Below are 19256 nucleotides of genomic sequence, written 5' to 3' on the forward strand. Positions count from 1 at the left end.
AGAGTGGAAACGAGGTTTCAGCACATTTTCACATCATTACTTTAGCAATCAAGCATTTGGCTGGAGTTCTAAACAGGCATGCTTCATTTTGAGTCCGCCTTTTTGCAGCGCCCGTTGGGTTTTTGACAGTACATTGTACATCAGTCGGGCCTGATCTCTTCAGAGACGGACAACAAAGGACGTTAAATCGACTTTTAGATCAGCTTAAAAGGGTGAAATGATTTTACAGACGGACCTATACGCTCATAAATGATTGGTGAGATTTTTGGAGTGTGAACAGCTCCACTTTGTTCTCACTGTGTTAGTTATGCACCTCAAAGGCAAGACTTTATTGTTTATGAAATTTTAATGGAAGTTTTGTTCCTTTTGAAGTGCTTTTTTTCCTGACGCTTATTATAGTCTGCATGGTGGAAACATAGAAAGAGAATAATTCACATTAATATTGTTGTTATCTGGAGGAATAGAAGATTCAGTCTTTATTCTTATTGTCTCATTGTGGTTACTGTAATTTAGAAAAAAGCAAATCCGATAAATGTTCAGTTTCTTTGCTCGCCATCTCCTCTTATTTCTCATCATCTTAAATATTGCCACGTCTAATAACGGCTTAAAACTCTGCACTTTTTCATTTGTCCCAACCCTTCCCCAACCTGGAGCTTGAATTATTCACTGTTGTTGAATGAAGATGCTAATGAAAATCAGTCGCTCACAAAGGTTTCATTTTGAACTCAGCCTGGGTTCTTCTGCATTCCACACAGGGAGAAAGCTCTAGATTTGCACTTCAGGGAATTCTCATTTGAATAAAAAAGATGATGCCCAACATCTTTAATTCATGTGTAAGAGGTGTGCTCAGCAAAGTCAGTGACTGGGAATGTAAATGGTGTCAAATGAAGCCTCTCCATATATCCTTAGAGGTTCTTGAAGAGTTTGCATCAGATAAAAAGCTGCTGTTAAACTACAAAGTGCAATAGTGGGCTGCCAAATGAGGCGTCCTGGCACAGGATGTGAAAATACAATTAAACAGTGTGTAACCAGAAAACGCTTGGTTACTTACTCTGGATGTACATTTGCTGGAATGTCTTCAAAGTGGAGTTGAAGAAGGTGGCAGATTTCGAAAGTCTGGCAAATCTTAGTAATGAAATATCAGAGCCAGGAGGAAATAACTGTTTGCAGGTTTGAAATGGTAAGCTTGCCAAGCTACCTCTGTATAACCCAGAAGATGTTGTGACTTTGAAAAATGCCATGAAGATGTATTTTACAATCAAGCTTGATTCAGATCCTTCCTCCTTTTTTTCTATTTTTTTGGAACCAGGATTCTGGTTCATTCAGGATCCTTTAACAAAGTTAATTGGCAGTTTTATTCTACTAGGATTGTCAGTAGTGTGGCAGACTCTTCCATGCATGTTTCTTAATTGAGCATACATGCCACATGCATGTCAAACACTATAAATAACACATGCTTGATACGATGGTTTCATAGCTGAACCAAGTGTTGCCAAGAATTATCTGTGCCTAAAGCATCAACTCCATGTAGCCCTTTAGCTGAGCCAAAATAAATGGAATATACTACGTCAGTTGTCTTTTGGTATAGTAATCTTTAGGTAAAAGTGCATAACTGATCTGAAGTCATGTTAGCCAAATATTTCACCTTTGACAGTCATTTTTTGATAATGGCAGAAAAATCTGAAGACATCATTTTGACTGATTTAGAGTATCGCAGGATGTCCATCACACAGTATTTGCACACAATTTATGCAAATCCCACAAGTTTGGCGACACCTTGCACAAATTTTCATTAATGATTACAACTGCACTGTATAAAACACGGCTAGCTAGCTCCGTGGTTTTGTACAAGACAGACCAGCTTCAGTTTTGATCACTCGCACACCAGCTCCCTCTCTTCCTCTCGCCAATACACTACTTGAGCAATACAGTCAAATATACAACCTCAGAGTCTTTCCCCATAAATACACTCTGGCAACTTATAATGTATAAAGGAAGCGTTCATGTGTGATGTATTGAGTGAATGCTCATTCATTCATAACATTCAAAATGTTAAATGGAAAGAGCCCCTCTCCCTCCAAAAAAGTCCTATTCAAAATACAAATTAAAGCGCATCTTCTTGCATGAAATCTGGTTGTTTTAGTCAGGATTATGCTAAAAAATATTTTCCCCAACTATATTTAAGTTCCCTATAAAGAGCCAACCATCAATTTAGTAAATTCCTGGTTTATTCCCGTGTATTCCCATAAATTCCCGTTAATTCCCATGGACAGTTTCCAATTTTGAAAATTCCCAGAATTTTGCAACCCTAGCTATAGGTGGTGCAAGCTAAGGCTAGCACATGAACGCTTGCATCAGCACACCACAGTAATCGAGTAGTTTGATTAGCTTTAGCTAGCAGATGCTAAATTTGAAGTCTGCTGATGTAGCTAAACTGTGTTGAGTGCTGTAAGTTTTTGTCAGGTGGTTGTTTCTGGAAAGGTGTTCAGTTTAGTTTTAGGAACAAAGACAATAGGCTGAAGAAATGCGATGTCATTGTTTGCTGATGGACTGGATCAGTGGGAGCTTTAGCGTGTAGCTCATTGTCATTGGGAACCAGTCTGATAAAACAATACCATCTGTGACTGATTCAATAATACACCAAAGTTCTATGAAGCTGTCTTTATTCACTGATTTCCTTCTTGCCATCCATCATGTCACAGTTTCTGTCAGCCGCTGTTCTTTTTCTCAGCATTTCCTCTATTTCTTCACTTTTTCTCAGGCTTGCACCGTGTCACGAGCCCATCAACCCACACCCCATCAAATTTGTTTATGATATGGCTCCTGCAACCAGCGCCGTCGACAGTGAGCAGCAGAGTATGTCGAGTGACCCAGACACGGTTTCTCTCACGGACGTCAGCGTGTGAGTGTTCTCTCATCACTCACACCCACATACTAAAATACTGCATAAAGGCTGGACCTGGCTGCATTACTAGTTCTAACATGTGTGGTGAAAACAGGAACATAGATACTAACCTACTTACCATTTCTATAACTGTAACAAAATTCTGATTCTGAATGTATCCAATGTGAGTCTTTATAGTCGCAGCTCTTTTTGGATTGAACAAAGCAGAATGTGTCCTCTTGTTTTGGCACAGGGATGAGACCAAAGGCACTGTTATCCACCTGGGATCGCTCGCACACATACAGGACTTGTATTTTGGTTGAGTGTGCTGGTAAAAGATGATTTAAAAAATAATGCTCCGTAGGTGGAGAGACGGCACAGGGGTATTATTATCCCACAGAAACTTCAGAGCTCGCACAACTGGACACAAATGTGTTTGAAGCTGAACGCATGAGAGGTTTATTTCAGATAATTGGTCCAGAGATTTAAGCACAGGAGAGTGTAAAACCCAGCATGACCAACACCACGTGGAGACTAATGGATGTGTTAACTCTGACTGTAATCTGCCAGACCACTTGTGGTGCAGGAGAGACACAATAAACCTGCGAGGATGCCTGTACTGATTAATCAGGACTTCTCTGTTTTAGGCAAAAATGCAGTGGAAAGCTTTACACTTCAAAGCTGCCTGTGTTGTTTATTCATGAGGATGTTTTATGAAAATGTCTTTGTTGTTAATTCCAGAGATGGAGTACCACCCTGCAGATACCGCAAACCGGATCGCCGGGAGATGCACGAAAGTGCCAAAGTAAATGGGCGAGTGTCACTACCTCATATTCCAGTGAGTTATTCACGGCTTACTTCCCTTTCCTCTGACTTTCTGCCTCTGCACCCTTTCTCTAACTGTCTGTGTCTGCCGTATTTTTCTCCACTCCCAACACTTGAGATGTGCATATTTAAGCTCTGCTGTGTCTCAGGGCCTGTGATGGAGTATAAGAATAGCTGATGGTGAAAGAGAGGGCTGTCTAAATGCAGCTTGATGCTTTCCTAAGCTGTATGTGCTGAAGCCTAGCAGACATGATTCCTCCCCTGTGACAGCCTGATGCCTCCCTCTGCAGCGTGCGCTGTCTCTTGGTAGGAAAACCCGGCCCTAATTAGGCCTCAGAGTAAGGAGTCAAATTAAAACTCCACACGTAGCGTGCTATTAAGATGCATGAATTGACTGGATAAGCATAACTGTCACGTCTTCCTGCCCCAACAAATGAATCATGATCATTGGCAACAAAAGAATTGACAGGGCGCTTAGGTTATTGTTTTGAATGTCACTTTGTTTTCCAACCTTTCTTTTCTTGTGTCAGTTGAGGAGTTAACAGATTTCTTATTTTTGTGCCCCAGAAAAAGGAAATATAAGTCCTTATTATGAAAGCACGTCAGGTTTGGATACTTTTCATGCAGATAGGGGATTCATTCATTAAGGACACAAAGCAGAGGGAGCATAAACACACAAGCAGTATTCAGCTGTGATGTCAATGCATGATCCCTGTAGATGTCTAACACTTGACAATGTCTGCTCAAATGTTTCCTGCTCATGTTCTTGTCCCTTCATGTGGTCACTCAGAGGATGTAAGCGGTCAGGGTGGTTAAACTGCCCGTATTGTGTCCCCAGTAATGTTGCAGTGGCTAAAATTTACAGAGCGCGCTCACAGCTTGACATTTCTTCCCCCAGCGCACAAACCGGATTCTAAAGGATATCCATATGGAGCCGGAAAGGTTTGCTGCAGAGCTGATCCGCAGGCTGGAGGGCGTGCTGAGGGAGAGAGAGGCTCAGGAGAAGCTGGAGGAGCGGCTGAAGAGAGTCCGATTGGTATGTTGGTTTTATTGCCCGAGCTGTTGTTGACTGTTTGGAAGCACAAGCAGATGCACTGTTTCGTTAATTTGGGGTTAACGTGTGTGAATGAGCATCTATCTTTCAGGAGCTAATGCAGAGGTTCATGTTGCAGAGTGCTGTCTGTGGACTAAATGAGTTCTTGAGGGAGTTCAGCGAAAGGACAGGAACAAGAATGTTTTGACTCAGAGACATTCTCTGCTGCTTTTACTGAGTAAGGGAATAACATTAGTGGCCAGGGGGGGATAAAAGTGAAGTGAGGATCCCTAAAGAAGGGGCACTTAAGGGCTGCTGCTAACATTTATTTCTATTGTGGGTTTAATCTGCTTGTTATGTTTCAGATAAATGAGGAAAATAACAGAAAAGAGGGAAAAACGGCTTTTAAAATCCCTCAGAGGCCACCGTACAATCTCAAATTCCTTATTTCACATCAACAATGATGCAGAAATGTGTACTTTCTAAATTCCCTGTGTTTGCTGAAGCAGCTTGTTTACTTTTGGAATCATTTTTCCTCCATATTAAATTTATAACCCGTTTTTTTTCCCTTGCCTGACTAAAATATGTGAAAGGCCCCCACTGTAAGCTTTTAAGGTTCTCTCACCTGAAGTCTGAATATCTGATTCATTTAAAATAGGATTGTTCAATAAATGATGACCCTAGGTAGTGTACTGAGCAGCAGACAGTATCAGTATCAGTAATGTGTATGAGATATGAGATACCTCCACGGTTCACTTCTAAAGCCTGGAGGGGAGATGTGAGTCTGGCCGTCGGGCTAAAAGTTTTCAGGAACAAAGGAGACTTAAAACCGTCTGGCCTTAATAAAATTAATGAGGCTAGCCATTTGAACGGAGAACAAAAAAACATTATGAATCATTTGGAGAATTCCACCGTTGGCCTGTCAGCGATCTGGCTTTGTCCATGAATCGCATGGAGCACCTGCACACTCAGCTACTTGTAAGCCTGGAACAGCGTGCCGCCTGTTTGATGTCACTTGAACGACGATGAAATGGTTGCTGCTACCACAAACGAAATCTCCCTCAGTACACCGAGCCAAGTATTAAGTCTCAAGGCAGACAATTTACGTGGTTTGGACCCAGAAGGAGAGAAGCTGCCATCACACGGCTGGAGGTTTGCTTTATTAAACCTGGAGGGGAGCATTAAAAGACTGCCTTTATCTGGTGACACTGTGTGCATCTAGAAAAGGAAGTGTTAACTTAAACTTGAGCTTTTTATCACTTCTGAAAAGATGAAATAAAAGCTTCACTTAGGATAATTTTCGAAACAATGGACCTTGTGTTTGAGCTGTGTAGTGGATGAATCACTTAAAAAAAAATTGTGGCTGCATGCTGCTCACAAAAGTAAATCAATGGCAGAGACTGGAGAGCATTGTTGTCGGAATTGTTCTTTTATTTGGTGTTTGAAAGAAAACAAAGCATGCTACCGTTTAGTCTATCACTACCGACAAGAACACTCATCACTACACCCTTATTTTCCACTTAAGTGTACTTTCAGGAAGTCAAATATCTGCTGGGATTTTCAAATGAAAACGAGGGATCCGGTGTTAAACGGTGCTCAAATTAAGATGTCACGGTTCCATAAATAGCTTCCAGTGGGCTCAGCTAGCACAGATTTTTGGATCTTGAACAGAGATAGAGAATTATAAAAATGTAAAAAACACGCCAAAAAATATTTGGCTGCATACAGCACCCTTTACAGAATCGATAAATTGAAGAAAGCAGTGGGCACTGCAGGTTGAGAGACTCTTTTCGGTCTTCTTTGATACATTTATAGCAAAGGGATGCTGAGCATGGGGCAGCTCAGTTGGTATGGCGTTGTCAGTGATGCTCATTGAAGGTTTATTTCATTATTTACAGCACGGACATAAACGTGTGGGCATGAGCTGGCTAAAAAAGATAAAAGTAAAACCACTTTCTACTGTTGTCTTTCCACTGCATCTCTTTATTCTCTCGCCTCCTTTCTCCCTCTGCCAAAGTTTTTCTAACTTTATGCAGAACACACGACGGGGAAGAGCTTTGCAGAATGCTGCTAACTTCTACAGCTGCTCTAAAAACAGTTCCTCACAGTGTTTGGTGATAGTTTTCCAAGTCTTAAACTAAATATAGCAGAGAATGCATATTGAATTTGAGAGTAACCAAAATTGAGATGTAGGTGTGGGAGGTATACCAGTTTTAATACCATTACTGTAGACCTCACCATGTTTGATTTCAGCAAATAAGAGCACCGTTTGGTAGGCGTGCTTCCTTGCAGTGCGTTGCTTTCAGTTTGTCCGGGGCTTTAACTTTGGTTATGTGCTTAAGGGCTTGAGTTGGTTTGACCTGAGTCTAGCACAGCAGGGACTTATATCTCCATAATGACAGATCTACTTGCATGAAGTCTTGTTTCAGCTGAAGACCTTTGTAAATGACCCCTTAAAGAGGACAGAAATCTATAAATACGTTTATCTTTTTAATTTGATGCAGGGTTTGGATTTCTATTTCTTCTTGGGCTTTTATTTTGAAGGCGGATTTGCAACACACCTGCCAAACACCAGATATAGGCTAAATTACACTGCTGCTTAGAGTCAACGTAGATGTATAAACCAGACTTCAGACGCTCTAGTAGGTAGTTGTGTAGGATGGTGTTCATGGTAATAAGGAACGTGCATCCAACGGTTCAACAAAGCGTCTGGCTAGAATGGGAACAAGCTCTTAGCCTCCACAGCTTGATCAACGGTTAAACTTTAGACAGGTGTGTTTTGTGAATTAACTGCACTACTTGAAAGAAAATAAATGCTTTGGAAAATACATCTGAGAAGAGTTCAACTGTGACCTAGCTTGAGATGCTACAACCAGCTTGTCAGAGATTAGTAAGGATGCAGCTTTTGGCTGTAACTTGTGGTCAATGGAGCACCTGTACAGTGTCATATAACATCACTGATAAATGTAGCTCCACCCAAGCTCAGTCTATTCGATGAATGCGTTCAATTTTTGACAGGTTCTTCACATTAAAAATCCCCATTTATGATGTTATTAAGATACCTGTATTACAGCCAAATCAGGAAATGGCACTTTTTCAATAGTTGCAATGTAAAGTAACTGAGTACTCAATGTAAACAGTAAAATAAAGCAGATGTCTTAAAACAAACAGGTATGCAGAGGAGTGAAATAAAACAGCATACCACGCAGATTCAGTTAGAAGCTGAGCATACTGAAAACTAAACACACAGCAGCTTATTAAAACATCTTTATTGCATCGCAGGCTTTGAGCTGCAGAAGAGAACTGCATGAGAATCTGCTCTACCTGACATCTCAAGCATCTTTTTTTTTCATTGCTGCATTACCCACAGCAGCTGCCTATCACAGGATATTATGAATGACTGCTGCATCCACACTCAAGATGTCCTCAGTCGCTCAGAGATGAGACCGTATCAGCAGCATATGTGAGAAAAGAGTTGTATGCATGCAAACAGCCCCCATTAATCTCACAGATATAATCACATTCATGTTTTTTACACAAAGCTCTGCAGTATGAATGAGAAGAACCGTGGAGAAAATCTGCCATCTGCAGGTTGAACTAAATATCTCCTCTGCACTAATAATATCGAGAAATCCTGTGTGAGGAAATGAGCTATAAATAAAAAGATAATGGATACATTTGACATGGATTTGTTTTAGGGGTTCTACATATCATGCATTCATCCCTTTATTTCCCCAAAGTTTTTTTTGTAGTTTAAAATGTGTATGTTGTCTTTTGCTCTACAGGAAGAGGAAGGTGATGAATTCATGTCCACAGCCGCAGCCTTACCCAGTCCTAGGTTCCCCCCTGGTGCTTATTCCCAGAACTACAACTCTCGTTATGCTGACTTCACCTATGCTGCTCCTTTGATGGGAGACTCCCACGAGGAGAACCCTGAGAGCATCCTTGATGACCACGTCCAGCGGGTGATGAAGACGCCCGGCTGCCAGTCACCGGGCACGGGTCGTCACTCTCCCAAGTCACGCTCACCAGACGGTTTCCCAGGAGGCAAAGCGACGGGACTGTCCTCAAGCCAGGGTAAACATCTGCCCAGGCACGGCCCCAAGGGAGAGAGCGGCCACCTGCACCACCACAAGCACATCCACCACGTCCATCACGCAGGCAACGGGAAGCCCAAAGAGCAGGTGGAGGCTGAGGCAGCAATGCGTGTGCATGGCATTAATCCCTGGAGCATGGAGGCGAGTCACTGTGGATCAAAGTCCCGCAGCTACGCTGACGGCATGGGATCAAATCCTGTGGAGTGTGCAGGGTACAGGTACGTCCTAAAAAACAGTAGTTCCCATCTTGTCACCAAATCACTCAAGTTTCCTTTTGCTTTGCTACATAACATTTTTTTTCTGTCTTTTTCTTTACACAGTAGCAAAGGAAGCACTCAGTGCAAAAGAGCAACGAAGAAAAGCGAGGAGGTGCGGCCATATGACACGACAGCACCTGCAGAGGAGATGGAGAAAAACCAGAAGATCCTCCTGTGGCTGATGGAAGGACAGAAAGAAATGGTTCAACATAAGAGGAGCCCCTATGGGTCAGTGATCACTTTTAGTTCCACACATGCTTAGCATACTCTTGCTTTATTTTGTTTGAGTATTTAAATGGAATGACATTATTTTTAGGAGTACCACTGGGTCCAAGAGGACAACAGGCCACGAGGGATCCCGTCTCGGCTCCGTGGAGCGAACAGGGTCTGTTCACCCGTGCGTCAACTCCACATTACGAAACAATGTGCAGCCATCTCACCCTTTCATCCAGGATCCCACCATGCCCCCCAACCCAGCTCCCAGCCCTCTCATTCAGCTGGAGGAGGTGCGCAGGCGGCTTGAGGAAGAGAAGATTAAGACTGGAACTTTACAACCTAAGCAGAGGTAAGAGGGGTGGGCAATCCGTCTAACTTGATCCAAATGAGAGGGAGAAAGATGGATACTTTTTGTGTAGTCAAATCAAACAGCTACCCTTTTGTTGTAGAGCCTTTGTAGCTCCTTAGTTTAGGTCTCTGTCTAACTGCTGGGGTTGTCCGGTCCCTCAGGTATGTGATGGAGGTAATCCAGAGGGGTCGCACCGCAGTCAGGCCTGCACTCTTCCCTCCACTCAGCGTGGTGCCCGCCGTCTCTGACAGCGAGTTCTCCGAGCTTGAGTATGTCCACTGTGTCCTAGTTACTTTCACATCACCCCAAGAGTCCTCATATTCCTCATACGTAGGCAGCCCACCTCACTCCCCATCCCCCTGATGTTGTGTAGTGTCCCATAAAGAGCCATGTGAAAGAGCAGTGATGAGCAGTTTCTCTTCCATGATTCCCTCCTCTCTTTGTGCTGTTTGTGATGTCACGTTGCATCCCACACTCCATCCTTGAGTATCTCTTACAGTTTTTCCACTGCCAACTCTTTAGCAGCTAAAGATGTAGCGCATGTTGCATGTGGAGTGTGTTGAGTAAGAAATAATGGACACAGAGATGTAAAAAAAACAAAACTAATTGACATGATTAATATGTTGTGAAAAAAGCAGCATGTTTACCCTATCATTTGCAGGATCAGGACTCTTCAGGGTGCATTATCGACCCATTCTTTGCCCATTTATAAAGAGAAAGTGGTTCAACCGCTGAATGGACCCCGTCAGAAAATATTGTTTTCAGATTTTTCATACATGCAGTGTATGTTTCCTGTGTTTTTTTCAGGAGCACTGAGGAAAGGGGTTTTGATTTTCCTTCAGTTTCATGTTCTGTTTGATGTTTCGCTTCCCTCTCATGTGGGCACTTAACAGATGGAGGGGAATAGGGGACGAGTGTAAGAGGCAGATGATAAGCAGATTACGGTTCACTGCCAGAGGGCAGAGCCTCAGGTCAGACCTGTGAGGACTGGGGATCAGGGCTTTCTGGCTCCAAAGATCACGACTCACTGAACCTTTCAGTTCCTTGTGTGTCCGAGCTTGAAAATGCCAGAAGGAAACAAGAGAGACTGAAATGTAGCAGACGACTTTTTTTATGATTTGTTTCTTTTCTTTTTAATTTGGTCATTCACTCCCCAAAAATCCAAAAATTGATTTTAATTTGTGCAGCAAAACCCGACAACAAAGTCAAAAGATGTAACTGTTAGCTCATATATGTCACATGTTAGCAAATTGACACTATTTCATGATTGGCAGATGGGCACGTGTTTACCATCCATCCACTGATGTACTGATAGCTTTGAACTAATTACACTGAAAGTTACGAAAACTTGAAATGTTGATGTTTCACCGGCAACTTGTGGACATTTTGAAGGATGTCATATTTTTAGGTTTTTACACCTTATTTGATGACAGTGAATAGGGTAGGAAACCGGGAGTGATATGCAGGAAAGGGGACTGTAGACTGTATTTCGAACCTGGGCCACCCCCTATATGGTTTTGTAACCTAACCATTAGGCTAAATGCGTCCAAAATCTGTGGGTTTTTTTTAGCTCATTTATGGGAAATAATTATTTTTGGTTATAAGATTTGCTAACGTGTAAGAAAGGGTTCATAAATCTACTTCATAGGACAGGTGCGTACTGGAGGAGTGAGAAGAAGCTCAAGAAATTAGAATTAAAAGAATCCTGCACATTGACAATTGAATTGCAATGTTTTGGAAACAAGGCCCGCTATATGGGTGCACAACTTAACTATTAGGCTAAATCAGCACCAGAAATCTGTGTTTTTTTTAGCTGATTTATGGGACATCATTATTTTACATTTTAGATTTGCAGCCATTTGCTATTAGTGGAGTTGAACATATGAAACTGAAAAAATCCACAAATAACTGAAGATGTTCTAATTTGATCTCTCTCATACCACCCTGTAAAGATGTCATTTGTTTCCAGTCATAAAACAGATTTAGTTCAAATCTGCGCAAAGATGTCAGGGCAAAGGATATTGAAAACTCTTAGGATAATATAATCTCATTGTGTATCATGGCATGAACTGCTAGCTGGCTAACTGTACATCATCTTCAAGAGCCAAACTATGCCCAGGTTCAAGTGGCTGTCCTCTGCAGATATGTTTGAGTTTACACATATAATCTGAGGTTCATCGATGTCTTTCATTAACAGTCTTCACTGTGGGGACTTTATCTTGATCTAGTTTCTCCTTTAGTACAAAATGGATGGAATATTTTTCTGGAGTTTTCCCCTTCAGTCCGTTTGTGCACTTCTCAAAAATAAGTCCTCTTCAAACACAAGCTGTCTTTAGAAAAGCCTTCCAGGGTTTATCATGAATCTTTGCACTTCTGCAACAAAAGTTCACCCTTCAGGATGTTTCCCTATTGAGTGTAAAGTGTTGCATTCACTCTCATTGCAGACAGAGGTCTTAGTTCCACTCCACATGTATTGCTTTTATGTATTGTAAGTCTGAGGTTGCTCATACCAAAGAGACACCGATTGATGTCAGTGCCATTCATTTCATTCTTGTATGTATTACATTACTTTGATCTTTTCTGTAATGTAGTGTGTAAACTGAAAACACTTGTTATCCATCAGCAACATCAGCATTCTCATCCTAAACATACAAGCATGATTTATTCTTATTCTCTGTAGATTTTTTCAAATGTGAAAAAATATTGAACACAGCTTTGAAGGGTGTTGCAAGGTTTTTAATCTTTTGTATTTTTGTTTCTGTCTCCAGACATAAAGCAAGTAAAAAGCTACCATGTGAGAACATCACTGTGGCGTATTACTTCTGCGAGGAGCTGATACCGTACAGGACGTCAGTCAAAGGGAGGGTTGTCACACTGGGACAGTTCAAAGAACTGCTAACAAAGAAAGGAAATTACAGGTACAAATGAAAGTGCTCTTTCACGTCTATTCGAAGAGATAAGTAAGCCTTTAAATGCTGTAAGAGCTATAATTGTCTGCTGGATTAACCTGGAGACTTTAACCTTGTTCATTTCTCAGGTATTATTTCAAGAAGGTAAGCGATGAGTTTGACTGTGGGGTGGTGTTCGAAGAAATACGAGAAGATGATGCTATCCTGCCCATCTTTGAAGAAAAGATAATCGGGAAAGTGGAACGAATCGATTGAAGCGCGCATGTCGAAGAGGAAGGTTTGGGAAAAGTCAGCGAATGATTGGCAGAGGAGTGATGGGAAGGTCGAGAGGAAGTGTTTCAGGATGGAAACCAGAGGAGCTGAGGAGGAGGTGATGTGAAGTTGAAGAGTGGAAAGGTCACAGCGGATGACTCGTGAGGCTTGAGGCTCAGTAGCACCGCTGTCGGTGATGTGGACTAGAAGAAAAAAAAAAGACCTCAATCACTTCTTGGGAACGTAATGTAGCATTGTAAAGCTAACTAGATTAATGAAGAACAAAATGCTACTAAAGCTACATATTTTTGATATGATTTAACAGAGGCTCTCCTCTCTAAGTAACCACACGTAATTTTTATACCTATTGGTACCAGAAGTGTACAGTTTGTGCTAAAAGATAACAAAATTTTATATCTATTTAAGTATTTAAAATGCTCGTTTTTAATCCTGTGGACGCAGGAGTGCCCCCCTAACGAAGACGATCAAACTCCTGATAGGGCTGAGTTTTCTTTTAAACAATTCAGGAGCCCTTTGGACTCTAATGTATGTGCTGTTATTTGTGTTGTTACCTTAACTTGCCAGTACTCTGATCAGTCAGGCTGCACTTTCTTTGTATTTTACACCACTGACTTTGTCTAGAGCAACAAACCCAGCTGACCAGAGCAGTGAAAACTAGTACAGTCGACCGTAGCCCGGTTCAACAGCCTGGTGTCGTTACTGTAAGACTCTAAAGGGAGGGTTAGGTCACTTTTGATAAAGTAATTTAAAGGTATAAAGTTTGTTGGATTAATTCACGACACAGTATAGGAGACAATCTTTTACATCAGCAAAAAAAAAATCAGCCTTAAAAAAAGGAAGCTGTTTGAGCTGTTTCCTGCCTGACGCTTACTCTAAACCAATCACAAGTTTTACAATGATTTACCATGTAAGGCTGTGGTATCACTGCTAATCATCCATTTTTTTCCTGGTCATTGAATCATTTGGAGCCCCTGGAGTCCTGCAAAAGGGAACATTTGTATCTTGTGCTCACAAGGTTATAGGTGGAAGCGATTGTGAACGCTTCCTTTGTTCATGGGTGATGGACGAGGCTTTAACATTAACTTTAAGGCAAGGCAGGCAAGGCAGGCAAGGCAACTTTATTTGTATAGCGCATTTCATACACGAGGGCAACTCAATGTGCTTTACATTAAAACATTAAAAGCATTGGAAACATTCAGACGAGCATAAAAGAGCAGAATTAAAATGACAAATATAATAAAGCAGAAAAGAAGAATATAATTAGAAATACATTTAAAGTAAATTTAAAATTTGCATTTAAAGTTAGTTAAAATGAGCTAAGATAGGAAGGCAGTGGCAAATAAAAAAATACTTAATCTTTGATTAAAAGAGGTGAGAGTTGGAGCAGACCTACAGCTTTCAGGGAGTTTGTTCCAGATATGTGGTGCATAACGACTAAATGCTGCTTCACCATGTTTCATTCTGACTCTGGGGACTGAAAGCAGACCAGTACCTGATGACCTTAGAGGTCGAGATGGTTCATAAAGTAGCAGCAGAACAGCAATGTATTTTGGGCCTAAACCATTCAGTGCTTTTATAAACCATCAGCAGGATTTTAAAGTCTATTCTCTGACAGACAGGAAGCCAGTGTACAGATCTAAGAGCTGGATTGATGTGATCTACTTTTTTGGTCCTTGTTAGGACTCGAGCAGCAGCATTCTGTATGAGCTGCAGTCGTCTGATGGACTTTTTAGCGAGTCCTGTTAAGACACTGTTACAGTAGTCTAGTGTGCTTAAGCTCCAGCATGCCACTTAGTCTGATAGCAATAGAAGCATATTAAGTCTCTCATGGCCCCCCCTGCTAAATGCTGAAGCACAGAAAGCAATAATTAAGCTAACTGTGGGATAGTATTGCTACACTACAGAGATAATGTTGTAGTGTGATATAGCACTATATATCAAAGTGAGGTGCACTTGCTCTACAGCTCTACATCAAGTGATTGGTAGTGAATTATGAGGTCCTCTCTAAACATATCACATGGTTAAAAGCACTGAAAACTGACGTAATTTTGACTTAAAAAAATAAAAATGTTAAATCTGAATCTCATCTCGCGATTAAAAGATAATTTGCAATAATGATGTGATGTTTATTGAAAACTTGGAATCAGTTTGATGAACTTTACTGCTCATCTCTTCTTTGACAAAATACTCTCATACAGAGAGTCTGTAAACATATTTTACAAAAAAATGTACAATAAAGAACAAGCACCCTAATAATGAATAGTGAAAAGGCAACTGGTTAAACATCCGCAAGGCCTAACATCTGACAACAAGTCAAAATCCTTGACTGGCTCAGGGTCAGAGAGCTTGTGTGTGCGACCACAGCCAACTTACCACTTTAATATCTCCACTGATTGTGTCTTTGGCTTTTTTTTCTCTGTCCATTTTTCATTTTCTCACACAAGCAATTACTGTTTTTCAGCATTTCCTGTAGACTGGAGTGTCCTCAAACACCCTGTCTTTTTTTAACAAACCCAAAAAAACAACTGCCGAACTGCAAGGAAACTTTTTTGGGGTGCAGGTGGAGTACTTTGCCTTCACCTGTCATCTCCTCTGTCATGATTTGCGCTGCAGTAGAAACCACAATAGCACACTAACACAGCAACCAGTGTGAGGAACCATCCCCACAACCCAACATTACCAGACTGGTTAAACAGCATTACAGTATGCTTAATTTTAGCACAATATCAACATTACATTTTTTTAAAAGACGTTTATTGTAGGTACCAGTTATTGCAACAGCAGTATTGCAAATTAACACAAAGTGACACAAAGAACAAGTTTCAGTGTAACGTTAATAAAAGTACATTACAAACTGTATTCACCCACCCAAAGCAATGATTAGCACATAGGGTTGCAAAGGGGTTTCGAAAATTTCCGATAAATCTCCGGAAAGTTTCTGGTAAATTTCCATTGGAATTATGGGAATTTATGGGAATGAACTGGGATTTGAGGGTAATTTAATGTAAAGGTATCATATCCAAGCATAAATATTTGTTTTGTTATAAGCAGACATCCATCAAATAATACCATTAAAAAAATAATACAATTAAAACAGATTTATTTGTAAGTAGAACTTTATCAAGTGTTAAATATTGAACTCTATGATATTGAACAATCAATTATTTTATTGAAGAACAAAAACATGAATGTTGAGTTAAATATTACTCATCCCCCCGACCCAACCCATTCAAAAATGAACAAAAATGCAATCCCAACAAAGTCCCATTCCAAATGTTAAATAAAAAGAGCCACTCTCTCTCCAAAAAAGTCCCATTCAACATGCAAATAAAAAAAGCATCTTCCCTCAAGCTTCTCAAGCCTAGCCTCTGCAGGATTCTAGAAATCATCTGTGCATGGGATGGAGGAATGCACAGTGCATGTAGGGGGCGTGGTCTCAATAGCCCTGCAGTAAGCAGTGTGCTTTGTGCATGTGATTGAGGAATAGCATAGATATTCAACTGTACTTGAATGAAATCTGGTTGTTTTAGTCAGGATTATGCTAAAATATATTTTACCCAACTATATTTAAGTTCCCTATTAAGAGCCAACCTTCAATTCAGTAAATTCCTGGTTTATTCCCATAAATCCCAGTTAATTCCCATGGACAATTTCCAACTTTGAAAATTCCCGGAATTTTGCAACCCTACTAGCACATGATGTATTTAATGACACGTGATTACAATTGATGGCAAGCAGGACAGGACATTAACTTGTGGGCATGAGTTATAAACTGATCACCTCGTGGGACTTCAGGGGCTCCGGATCATGTAGCCAATGGTTATGTTCATGCGCAGTCTTCTACTGTATTTATTTTGACCCCAGTTGAAGTTTAAAAAAATGTAAATCCACACACACAGTAGAAGCAATAAAAGTGTAAAAGAGATGATTTAAAATTGAAGGTGAAAATCTATGCAAATTGGTTCATGGTGTTGTTACCCAAATGAAATACAACTGTGCATTCATTTTAATGAACTCACTCAGCTTTAGACAGGCTACGTGAGAACAGGCACGCTATTAAATACATTTCTAAAAGTGTTTTTAACTTTGATAATTAATCTTTATGATAAATGACCTTTTTTTTTTAAGTGGTCAGTGCCACCGAAAATATGGAAAACCATAACTGTGTCACTTTGCCAATTTGCTTTCACTCATTTCCCGTCTAACGCTAAATCAAAATGTGTCAGGGTTAATTTCTATGGTTAAATACTCCTAACAGCATCAGAGGTCGGTGTGTGAGACAGAAAAACAGCTGCAGGCTTCGTGCTCGCAGTGTAGAGAGGTCATATCACAGCGTTTGAATGAGTAGGCCGCTGAATGTTGTCACAATGCTATCAGAAGTTGATGCGCTTGAGTTATGAAAGTCACACACTCATTTTAAAATATACTGCAAGTGCTCTACTGTTTGTAGTTAATTTAAAGGAGTAATAAGTATAGATAACATTTATGGGAGCTGAGGGCTAACAGACACTGAAATGTTGAAATCAAGTGAAGAATATGTTTATTTGTTTGTATTATTTTAGCACAAATCCGTACATTCAAATGTCTGTAATCCCCCAAATTTACCATCACTGCTTAATTAAGCAATCAGTCAAAAATTAGCTAGAGTGTAGCCGTCTCCAGCTTATCACAGCAACATCCTGTGCCTGGCAGAAGATAATTGTTTAGTGCAAATGATCTACTTTAAATAGATCACGATACACCAAAGACAAAAAAAGGTAGATGTAGGCACACTCTTGAGATCCCCGGGCACATTAGTATTCCTCTCATTTCGTGGCAGCACTTATTATTTGTCGTCATTGTTATATATAAATATTTATTTTCAAATATTGAAGCTTTGGAAATAGTTTTTGTCTTCTTGTTGCAACAGCTATGAAAAACGTCTCAGCCCGTTTATATTTCAATCAGCTCTGTCGCGAAATGTGAATGACTCTTTTGCACTGGACTGAAACTGAAATGAAGCATGGAACACATTCAGCTGAAGAAGCCACATGACATTAGTATTCAAGGGCACTGTGTGTGTTTTTTCTCTCTGTATCATCTCATTGTGAAGGAGTCCACAGCGAGGAATGTGCCACAGTAAAAGCCTGTTTTGTTGCAGGATAATAGGAAGTATGATGAGCCAACCTTGAAACCAGAGTGCTGTATCGCATACGAGAAACCAAGAGTAAGGAATATCTCCTGTTTTTGGAATGCTGTTTTTAATGCTGCCTTTTTTTGTAGATTCCTAACTTAAACCAGTTTAATATATTTAGTGCATTAGTCTCCTGTGGTCCTGTTACTGTTAAATTATATTTTTTGATTTAAGTACTTTGTGTTATCTTGTTTATTTCTGCTGAAATAGAGTATCAAATCAGTTCTTACTGTGAAGGCCCCGAAAGTTCCCTTATTTAAGGTCAATGAAATGTATACTAAATATCAGAGTGCCTTTATTACTAAGCTAATCAAGTCTGCAGTGTGACTTCCTGACAAATAAGGGGACAGAATCACCAGGGATTCACTTTGTGTATGTTTTTGTTTAGTTTTTATTTTTGTATCATCATCATTGTTTTGAAAAGTCTTTCTTGTTTTAATATTTGTCACTATTACACCTTTTCTATGTAAATATGTACAAGTTAAATTGTCATCAGCCAGCAGCACATTCAGTACCCTGGACCTGTTTCTGCTCACGAACTAGCATGGTTACCGTTTTAAGGTACCCGGACAATAAATACATGCAATAAACCAGCACATGAATTCTGACTGTTGATTGACTTCATGATCATTAAAATAAATCCACAGCCCACATAAGAGCTGTGTGATGTGGCAGACTTAATGATTTAAAAGCTTCCTGTGATGAGGTGAAATCACAGTGTTTCACATAAACGGTGGCAAGAAGAGGACTACAGCATTATGTCACAGGCTGCAGAGGGCGCTCTAAGTTTACCAGTGTTTGCTTCGTCCCTCTCACAGAGACTCTTCTAATAGGACAAACACAGGGAATGTATTATAAATAAATGTATAAAGAATTACAAAGAGAAGGTCAGATTCTCCTTTAGAAACAAATTCCTATTTTAAAACCCAACTCATTAACCTCCATCGACCTCATACTTGAGCAGAGAAATACAGCACTACACACACTACCCTCTTTTCTCTGCCTGTTAGCACGTTGATCATGAATAAAATAACAAAAATCAATTTCCTGCAGGGATAAGCTCACCAGGATCTGTGCTGCTTTTACCTTGACTTCAGCTGCAAACTAGACACCACTTCAAACCAGGGAGAGCGGATTAAATGAAGAGGATGTTTGAAGCAGGTAAAGCTCCTCTGCTGCTGCTGCTGTGTGTTAGTTAGCTGATGGCTCTCCTTTGCCAGCTCATGTCAGCAAACAAAAC

The 19256-nt window shown here is 40.4% G+C and overlaps 1 protein-coding gene across 2 annotated transcripts in view; it reads left to right on the forward strand.

Annotated features, from left to right (window-relative positions):
• Window positions 1–18624, forward strand: part of axin1 (axin 1) — a 41941-nt gene extending 23317 nt beyond the window's left edge. Inside the window, exons 7-15 of one of the 2 annotated variants that reach the window (XM_034712301.1) lie at window positions 2762–2902; window positions 3626–3722; window positions 4608–4745; window positions 8528–9057; window positions 9160–9324; window positions 9413–9661; window positions 9823–9930; window positions 12430–12579; window positions 12699–13620. In XM_034712301.1, coding sequence (XP_034568192.1) covers window positions 2762–2902; window positions 3626–3722; window positions 4608–4745; window positions 8528–9057; window positions 9160–9324; window positions 9413–9661; window positions 9823–9930; window positions 12430–12579; window positions 12699–12825 — 1705 coding nt within the window. In that variant the 3' untranslated portion in view covers window positions 12826–13620. Of the gene's footprint in view, window positions 1–2761; window positions 2903–3625; window positions 3723–4607; window positions 4746–8527; window positions 9058–9159; window positions 9325–9412; window positions 9662–9822; window positions 9931–12429; window positions 12580–12698 lie in introns of both variants that reach the window. The other variant, XM_034712300.1, reaches the window with a different exon arrangement.
• The last annotated feature ends 632 nt before the right edge of the window (window positions 18625–19256 follow it).

The sequence above is a fragment of the Notolabrus celidotus genome, chromosome 20 (assembly GCF_009762535.1).
Source record: "Notolabrus celidotus isolate fNotCel1 chromosome 20, fNotCel1.pri, whole genome shotgun sequence".
In the NCBI taxonomy this organism is placed as follows: Eukaryota; Metazoa; Chordata; class Actinopteri; order Labriformes; family Labridae; genus Notolabrus; species Notolabrus celidotus.